Raw genomic sequence first — 9,355 nt, forward strand, 5'->3', positions numbered from 1 at the left:
TGGTGATGATGTTTCATTTCCGAAACAAGTTCTATCAAATACCTAAAACTATAAGAACTGTTTTGGTGTGTCTCAAAATGAAAACACTTAGTAAATTATCAACGGATTTGATATTATCCTCGCTCCTCGAAGGATGAACAAACTAAAGTAAAACCCGATGATGATAATGTTTTCATTTCCCGAAAGAAGTTCTATCAAATACCTAAAACTATAAGAACTGTTCCTGGTGTTTCTTAAAATAAAAATAGTTAAGTAAATTATTAGAGGGTTCAATATTGGTCCTATATTAATCTCCTGTCTGTAGCATATGCCATGGAAATTGCTGAAGAACCATATGACTACGATGGGTGACAAAGACAACACCCTCCACATAAATGGGGCACGCCAACAATGTACGTCTGGTATAGGATTCTCATGGTTGGTGATTTGTCATGGTTCATGCATGGCCCCTCACATTTAGGGTAATTAATTAAAGTTCCTTTGGGTAAGTGCCCTTGGCCCATGCATGACGGGTCCTATATTTTAATGCATTCATCTTCTTCTTCCACCTACAATTAGTTTACAGAAAGTAAACTTCAAATTTGCAGTACTTTTCATATTTAGATGGTTAGCCATGCAAGTCTCTTTCCAACCACACACATATATATAGAGGTATTTCTCACCTTAATATCAAGAAACCAGGTCCAATGGATGCATGGACCACTCATCCATGATTAATGTATGATTATATGATTTTTCTTCTTCTTCTTCCTTCCACATGAGACATTAATTTCGTCGAATGTAAATATATACATCCAGATTTAGTCATATGTAACTGCATAAATGTAATTTTCTATCGTATGTACTTCCATGCATCGATGCTTTCTTACCCTTGTAAAGGTAAGGCAAAACATGAAAGCAGGCACAAGGAAAGAATCTAACTGTGCATCAAAAATATTAGATTTAGAGAGATCTAGTGGACCTGATAATCTAGTTTGAAGAGTTCCCGCGTTGGGTAACTCTATAAGAATATCTATATGGAAGCCATGAATGACAAGAGATCGATCTCATAAAGCCCTTCTCTACACCTTCAAAGTTAGAGTCTTTACTAAAACATGAATGAGGAGAAAAATTTGATGCAAGTAAAGGATCCCTATTCATACTTACTATATATGAAGATATGAGAAGGGGTAGAGAGCAATAACAAAGGAAATTAAGTAATTATCGTATAGGAGAGCTAGGGTCCATTGATGATGCCTTTATATATACTCTTGCTTTACTCATGCCTCTGAAAGCCACAGAAAAATATCTATTTTGGGTAGCTAATAACACCAGTGCCCATTTTTAAAGAAGCCTAGCTCATCATCAAATGCTAGTGGAAAAGATAGGAGAGTAACCATATGGGGTGAGCTAATAAAAACACAAATGCAATGCAAAGAGAGCTAACATGCAAAAACAATTTTTTTTGGAATTTTCTCGAAAATGGTGGTCATATTTCACATGTGGATCTTTTTCATCCACAAGGATTCGATACCGGAATCTTGCTTAAGCGAACCAAGCTGCTTACCAGTTGGACCAACCCTGTTGGTTATTATTATTTTTTCTTCTGGTACATAAGTTATTTCTTATCTTGAATAAGTTTCAAATAAGTAAAAACAAATAAAATGGCGCTATAGAAAACTGAGTTAGGATCCCTTACTCCAATGGCATAGAGAATTGTATGGGGGGAAGGCTTTCTCTTTAAGTATTAATAAAGTAGACCACATCCATTCATAAACTCCTGACAGAGCCTTTGCTTATCCAAATTTTCAAATCCGATTCCCAAACCTAAGGATGACTATTCTACCAGCTGTTAGTTCGGATCTTTCCCCTTTATTCATTAATATCTGTTTTGTTGTTCCTCCAGGAAGGAAACTTTTTCACTTTCAGAAGGCTTGGTTAGGGCACCCTGAGTTCCAAAATGATGTGAGTCAGGCTTGGAGGAGGTTGGGATCCGAGGGTCTTGGTCTTAATCCCAAGTTAGCTTCACTTTCAAATTTTCTATGAGGGTGGAATGCTAACAAATTTGGTAATGTTAACTCTTTGTGTGATAGACTTGAGTTAGAATTGGCAGCTATTGAACATTGCATGTTCCTGGAATGGTCTTTATATCATCAAAAGTTGACATGGTTACATTGGATTTATGATGCTCAATAATCCTTTTGGTTTCAGAAATCCAGAACTCAGTTTATTTCTGATGGAGACAGGAACACCAAATTTTATCATAATGTTGCTAAAATCCATGTGAAGCGTAGGAAGATTGAGTTCATCAAATCTGGTGAAGATTATTTTTCAGACCTTACAAGTATTGCCAACTGTTTTGCCAGTTATATGAAAGACCTGTATACATCTAGTAATCCCTCGATTCCCCCTTTGGTGGAGATGTTGTTCCCATCTGAGGACAATATATTGGATAGCAACTCCCTTTCTGCCCCACCTAACCTGGAAGAGATCCGTAAGACTATTTTCTCTATGGGGGCTACTAAAGCCCCTGGTTTTGATGTCTTCCAAGCGTGTTTTTTCCAACAATTTTGGACTAAAATAAATTTAGATGTGCTTTAGTTTGTCTCTAATTTCTTTGCTCATGCTTCCCTTCCCCCCCGGTATTAATCATACTCTGTTGTGTTTTATTCCAAAGGATGATAATGCTACAGTGGTGACTGACTTTAGACCAATAAGCTTGTGTAATGTCTCCTATAAAATTCTTGTAAAGTTGTTGGCTGCAAGATTGAAACCAATTTTGAATAACATTATTTTCCCTTGTCAGGCAGCCTTTGTGTCGGGAAGATAGATAACTGATAATATTTTGTTGGCTCATGAAAATTTTCAATTCATGAGAAAATCTAAGGCAAAAAGAGGATTTGTTGCCTTAAAGCTGGATATGTCAAAAGCTTATGATAGGGTAGAGTGGTGTGTTTTGTTGAAAGTGTTAAAATGTCTACGGTTTAATTCCAAATTTTGTTCACTAGTCTTTGCCTTAATGTCCTCGGCCTCTTTTTCTATCAAACTGAATGGTGCACCCTACTCTCTTTTTTTCCGGGAAGCAGAGGCTTAAGACAAGGTTGCCCCCTAAGTCCATATTTGTTTTTGATTATTATGGAAATCCTGTCTAGGCTTCTTGGGGCTTTTAGGGCTGAAGAAGCCTTCCATGGTATTAAAATTGCTCGTTTGGCACCAGAAATCACTCACCTGTTCTTTGCTGATGATACTTTCATCTTTTATCGTGCTTCTTTAGACGATATATGTGTGATCAAATCTATTCTATATATTTTTGGGCTAATTACTGGACAGGTGATCAATTTGGATAAAAATGAGGCTTTCTTCAGCAAAAATACTCAGCCTGCGATGAAGGAACAAATTCTGAATGTTTTAGGTATAAAGGAAATGGGTAAGAATTCTACTTACCTTGGGAGCCCTCTGTTCTTTGGGAAAGCAAGGTCAGATAGCTTCAATCCTGTCTTGGCTAAGTTGAAGTCTAAACTAGCGGGATGGAAAGCGCATTCCCTTTCGTTTGTGGGAAGGGCGATCATGGTTCAATCTGTATTGCAAGCGGTGCCAATCTATCATATGCAGTATGTCTTGTTTCCAAAAGAGGTGTGTAATTCAATGGATTCAATTTGTTGAATATTCTGGCTAGGTAAAGCGGATAAAGCGAATAAAGGTAAGAATCTTTTGTTTCTTTCTTGGGATAAGTGCTGCCTCCCAAAATCAATGGGGGGGGTTGGGGTTTAAGCGAATGGAGCTTATGAATAAAGCTCTTCTTCTTAAACTCGGCTGGAGACTCTTAACGGAGCAGTCTTCAATCTGGGTAAAGTGCTTTAAGGCCAAATATTTTGCCCACACTTCCTTATTTGATCCCAAGGTGGGGAAAAGGATTGAATCAACCATCTAGGATAGTATTCGATCCATACTTTCGAATCTTAGGAAGTTATTAGTTAGATCGGTGGGAAATGGGGAAAGAACCTCTTTTTGGTTCGATCTTTGGATAACTAATAAAGATGATCATGTTGTGGGGGATTTTAACATGCATTTTGCGCCCTATAAGGCGACAGTGGCAGATGTTGCTAACATGAGAGGTAGATTTGACTCTAAAATCTCACTTACCCTTGATTCATTAGTGTCATCTATAATAAATTCTCTCTTGCTTAACTCTGAACAGGATTCTTGGAAGTTAAGTTTCTCTTCTGCACAGCAACTGACTACTAAATTAGCATATCAACAACTGCTTTTAATTTTAATCCCTCACTTGTCTCTTGTTTAAATAAAAGATGGTGGTTGTTTTTATGGAAACTAAAGATCCATCCCAGATATATTAATTTTTTTGGCGTCTTATGCATGCAGGAATCCCAGTCGTTAATGCAATACTCGCCAAATGGAATCCAAATACAGATGGCTGTGCGTTTTGTGGTCATAGCAGTGAATCGAGTTGGCATCTATTTTTCACTTGTGAATGGACACGAAGGATATGGGCAATGGGACCCATCGGTCTAAGAACATAATTATTGCCTTTCTCTAATCTTTCAGATTTCTGCCTAAATTTGTTCTATAATTCAAAGCTTGACAAACCTATGTTAAGATGGTTAGTATCTGTTATAAGTATTACTTGTTATAGTGAGTGGCGAATGTGTAATGCCATAATCTTCAGGAAGGCTGTTTTGGATTCTATAAGAGTGTTGAATTATATAAACAATTGGTGTCAGGAACTACAGTTATACCCACCCGGGAAAACAAGTAGTAATCTCCGTATCTCTATCAATAGGGGAACTAGCAGGGAGACTAACTTCTCTAGACTACAAGCATCAGTGCCAAAAAACCTCATTACATTATTTTGTGCAGGAGCTGTACATCATGGGACAAAGGAAATACGATGCTACTGGGGGTTAACTCGACAAGGGAATATAGTCTACTGCTGGATCGGAAAATATAACGGGAGATCCTTTGTTGCAACTATGGCTAAAGGAGCATTGGGACTGAGAATTGCTCAAATTCAACAGCTGCAGCTTGGTTTAATTTTAACAAACTGGGATCTGATCAAGGAAGCTATACCTAATCCAACAATTAGATGGCCATTAGAACCAATCGAAGACTTGTTGTTTCTCGCCTCCAAGATAGAGGGAATCTCTATTAATACTGCTGAGGATCATGAATTCTTAAAGTCAGCTAAATCGCTTGCATTTACAGCACTAAGAGAGGCAACACATGGGATTGGACGAATATACCTTTTAATGTACCAAACTAGTTGTATTCTGTTGTTTTTGTAAAAAATAAAAAAATAAATAAAAATACTCATTGCGGTATAGGATCTAGACCCTAAATTACTTTGCCAAAAAACAAATTGAGGCACAAGAGTATGTTGTTTTTAAAAGCATATCTCTTTCCCAAAAAGAAAATTAAAGTGTACTACATGGACTTAAACCGTGTCCTTTGCCATTTCAAATCTCATTGTCATCCCAATTTTTTATATTCATACTATTTAATTTGGTTAATAAATTGTTGGATTGTGATAGAACAGAATCCAAAGCTAATGTGTATTATATATTTTAATGCAATAAAGATTAGAGAGTATCATGATTAGAATCATACGTCTTTGGTGCAAGAATTATGGGTAGAAAATTTTCTTTCTTTCTATTGAGAAATTAAAGCAACCCTGGCTTGATTAAGTATAACACCAATTAGTGATCAAATAAATATAATATGCTTGTTTACCTATGATAATGTTAGTTAAAATTTTGAAGTACTTCTGTATAGTGAAGAAGCATTGTGTGAGTTCAATGATGTGCAGCAGCATTTAATGCGTAGAATGTGAAGCCGATGATTGAGATCGAAATTTCGATCTTGACCATCCATTTTGGTGTGTTTATAAACCGAAATGGACGATTGAGAAGAAACTCAAAAAATTTTTATTCGAGCTGGTTGGTTTTCGGCATTAAAAAAATAAACAACAACAACGAGGAGGGGGCGCGGAAAAAAAAAAAGAAGGCAACTCCCGATTAATTGTGTAGGGGGATGGGGCGCGACCGGGACCCACGGCGAAGAGGAGCAGCTACTATTCAACCGGCGGGGTGGGGGGGGGGTCGCGTCTCTCTCCCCCCGCCCCCCCACAATAACAACCAAAAAACCACCCCCCCCCCCCCCCCCCCCCCCCCCCCCCCCTTCCAAACCCCCCCCCCCCCCCCTCCTTTCTTTCTTAAAAAAAGAGCCCCAAAAAAAAAAAAAAGAAAAAACCCCCAAAAAAATGAAATCTCAGTCGAAATTTTGATTTCGACCGTTAGCTTTACGGTGCTATGAATTTAATGAGCAACACTGAAGTGAAGCTCGAGGTATCACATTTAAAACTAGCTTAGATTTATCCCTCCAAAAAAAATTCTAGATTTATCTTTACCTCTTCATTGCTTGTAAGTACAAATATCATTTCCCAAGTCAGATCTATCAAATCATAAAAAATTCAAGGGACCCAGTCTTGCATAGCCTTTTCAAATTTCAACCCAGTTTAAAGTTTGACCCGGGCAACTCATGAAAGATAAAGTGAGAGTAGTTGGTTTTTGTCCTCCTTCATCATGGGTTTCACCCATTTTTTGACCATATGCAGTTTTTTTTTTTTTTTGGTAGAGCCCATATGCAGTTCACTGGAGTGTGTTTGGAAAGAGAGAGATCTAGAGAGAGAGACTGAAGAAATGTGTGTAAGAGAAATTAGCAGGAAGCTCTTAATTGAGAATTACAGCTGAGAATTAACAGGTCTATATTGAGATAAAACTATAAGATGATACTGTATGTGAAATCACCTGTCACCTGTTCTTGCCTGGTCTGGCAACAGTACTATACACAATAAATTAGCTTAGCTTTCTGAACTGCCATTCTGCTATTGAGTTTCACTCTCTCTCTCTCTAGTGCACCGACAGCAAATCCCCCTTCACAGTTCACACTTTTGTTTTTACTTCTTCGTTCGTACCATGTAGACCCTTTACCACTCTCCTTTATATTAAGCTCATCCACGCGTACTTTACAATTTCTGAACCAACCCTGCACATTGCAGTTCCCTGCCCACCTCTCTCTCTCTCTCTCTCTCACTCTCTCTCTTGTGTCCTTTGTGAATCCAATAAGATGGTACAGTCAAAGAAGTTCAGAGGCGTCAGGCAGAGACACTGGGGCTCTTGGGTTTCTGAAATCCGGCACCCACTATTGTAAGCTAAATTCCCAATTCCCACATTTCAATTTTGATCAACTCAATAATTAGTTAATGAACACTGCAGAAAGGTTTGTTTCTTCTAATTCTTATTTCATTCTCTTATAGGAAGAGAAGGGTGTGGCTGGGGACCTTCGAGACAGCAGAAGAAGCTGCAAGAGCATATGATGAAGCAGCAATTCTTATGAGTGGCCGGAATGCCAAGACCAATTTTCCCATCATCAAGACACCCGATGGTGATGCTAAGACTACCCGAGATGACTCGAAATCCACACCGACTTCAAGCTTATCAGCTACACTTAGTGAGAAGCTTAGGAGGTGTTGCAAGACTCCTTCTCCTTCACTCACTTGTTTGAGGCTTGACACTGAGAATTCCAATATTGGAGTGTGGCAGAAGCGTGCTGGTTCACATTCTGATTCACATTGGGTTATGACAGTTGAGCTTGAGAAGAAGAACCCAGAAGTGATCTCCCAAGCATCATCTTCTTCCCTGGAGATGGCTCCGGTGACAGCAGCCTCCGCCGGAGAAGGAATTATTGAAGAAGAAGATAGGATTGCATTGCAGATGATTGAAGAATTACTCAATAGAAACTGTCCTAGCCCTTCATCTACTTCTCAGGGAGATCTTCAAGGGGAAGAGGAGGGGACCTTCCTCATGTAGTAGATTATCATGAGCATTTAAGTTTTATGTTCATGTCTTTCTTCTCCAACATTTGTTGATTAGGTGAGAACCCAAAGCTGAATTTGTGTGTCTGTTCTCTAGACTACTAGCTTGGCACATAATTATATTATATATTTGACAAAGGGATAATAAAACCAAACTGTTCTATTCAGTTTCAATCCATCCCATTCTTCTCTAAATTGATTTCTCTTCCCTTCTCTTTGATTTGGGTTGTTCTGGTTGTGTTTTTCTCTTAACATATCTTCTTGGGTTCTGAAAGTCTCTCTCTGCATTTCACATCTGCCAGCCATTGAACAGATAATAGAAAAGACAGATAAGTAGCGTTAGAAAAATTTTGCCGGACACAATCCAACCACCTGTTGACTTGATTCAGTCTTGAGCACCAGAAAAAGAAGAGGAAGAAGAAAAAAAGAGAGGTGGGTCAATCATTAAAACTCCACTATAGATGCTGGTAAATTAACGAAGAACTGTGAAAAGAGATAATTTTGAATGAGCTAGTTTAATGGTGGTCCAAGAATTCTTTGTCCTTAGTCCTTGCCAGTTATCACAGCACAGCACAGTCAATTTGATGAGTTCTACAATGACCAGAAAAGTCCATGACCATGATTGATACAAGAATTACAAACAGGGTCCTTCAAATTTTATTGCCTGCTACTTAAAATAAATCTTACTTAGAGAAAAATTTACCAGCTGAATCATGTTTTGGAGCTGCTTCAAAGTTTACAATCATGTTTACAGGGTAAAGGACGATTTCACTGATCAACAGGTACCTTCTGATGAAGAAATAAATGAGAAAGAGACCTACCAATGCTTTCTGTTTGTGAAAGCTGGATTCGTTTTAGTCCAGCATCAAGAACATGTCTTGTCGTCAAGCTAAAATGTTCAATCAGACTACAATTAGAGTGATAATGACTTCTTTTTGACAGTGAACTTGCACTGAAACAAGGGAGCTAGCTAGAAGATGATTAAATTCACAATCAATTTTGCCCATTAGGAATGACAGTTTATATACATACGGACTACACTGTGTACAGCATGTCGAATCACTGGAGGCGAAAATTAAACTACGAAAGACAAAGGACTATACTGGAAAATAATGGACTAGATATATGAATTCATGAAGTCTTACATGTTCTTCTATGCATGATTAGCTCCTCATTAATTTCCAGAGAGAAGACCAAAACAATGGAATAAATCTTCATCACAAGAGGAATGATTGAAATATGCAGGTTTTTGTGGATTCAGGCAGAAACCAGAAGTAATAATTCTATATCAGATGTGAATCATCCAATGTAAAGTCTTCCTGGTACTTAATTACTGTCTCCTTAGCATCTATACTTATAGAAACTGTGAAAATGAAATAATTATATATTCATGAAGTCTTACATGTTCTTCTATGCATGATTAGTTCCTCCTTATTAATTTCCAGAGAGAAGATCAAAACAATGGAATAAATCTTCATCACAAGAGGA

At 37.9% G+C, this 9,355-nt stretch overlaps 1 protein-coding gene across 1 annotated transcript; it reads left to right on the forward strand.

Annotated features, from left to right (window-relative positions):
• The first annotated feature begins 7,041 nt into the window (after window positions 1–7,041).
• On the forward strand, window positions 7,042–8,531 carry SHN1 (Integrase-type DNA-binding superfamily protein). The gene is made up of 2 exons (XM_089143082.1): window positions 7,042–7,199; window positions 7,310–8,531. Exons 1-2 carry the CDS (start codon window positions 7,120–7,122, stop codon window positions 7,860–7,862), a joined length of 633 nt encoding a protein of 210 aa, XP_088999208.1. The 5' UTR covers window positions 7,042–7,119; the 3' UTR covers window positions 7,863–8,531.
• The last annotated feature ends 824 nt before the right edge of the window (window positions 8,532–9,355 follow it).

The sequence above is a fragment of the Hakea prostrata genome, chromosome 2 (genome assembly GCF_041222555.1).
Source record: "Hakea prostrata isolate BN-2017 chromosome 2, UWA_Hpros_2, whole genome shotgun sequence".
NCBI classification, from domain to species: domain Eukaryota; kingdom Viridiplantae; phylum Streptophyta; class Magnoliopsida; order Proteales; family Proteaceae; genus Hakea; species Hakea prostrata.

Excerpts from the sequence above, each read along its gene's own strand:
- SHN1 (XM_089143082.1), top strand. The coding sequence starts at position 7,120 with ATGGTACAGTCAAAGAAGTTCAGAGGCGTCAGGCAGAGACACTGGGGC. Across the intron at positions 7,200-7,309 it reads GAAATCCGGCACCCACTATT|GAAGAGAAGGGTGTGGCTGG; the intron begins GTAAGCTAAATT and ends ATTCTCTTATAG.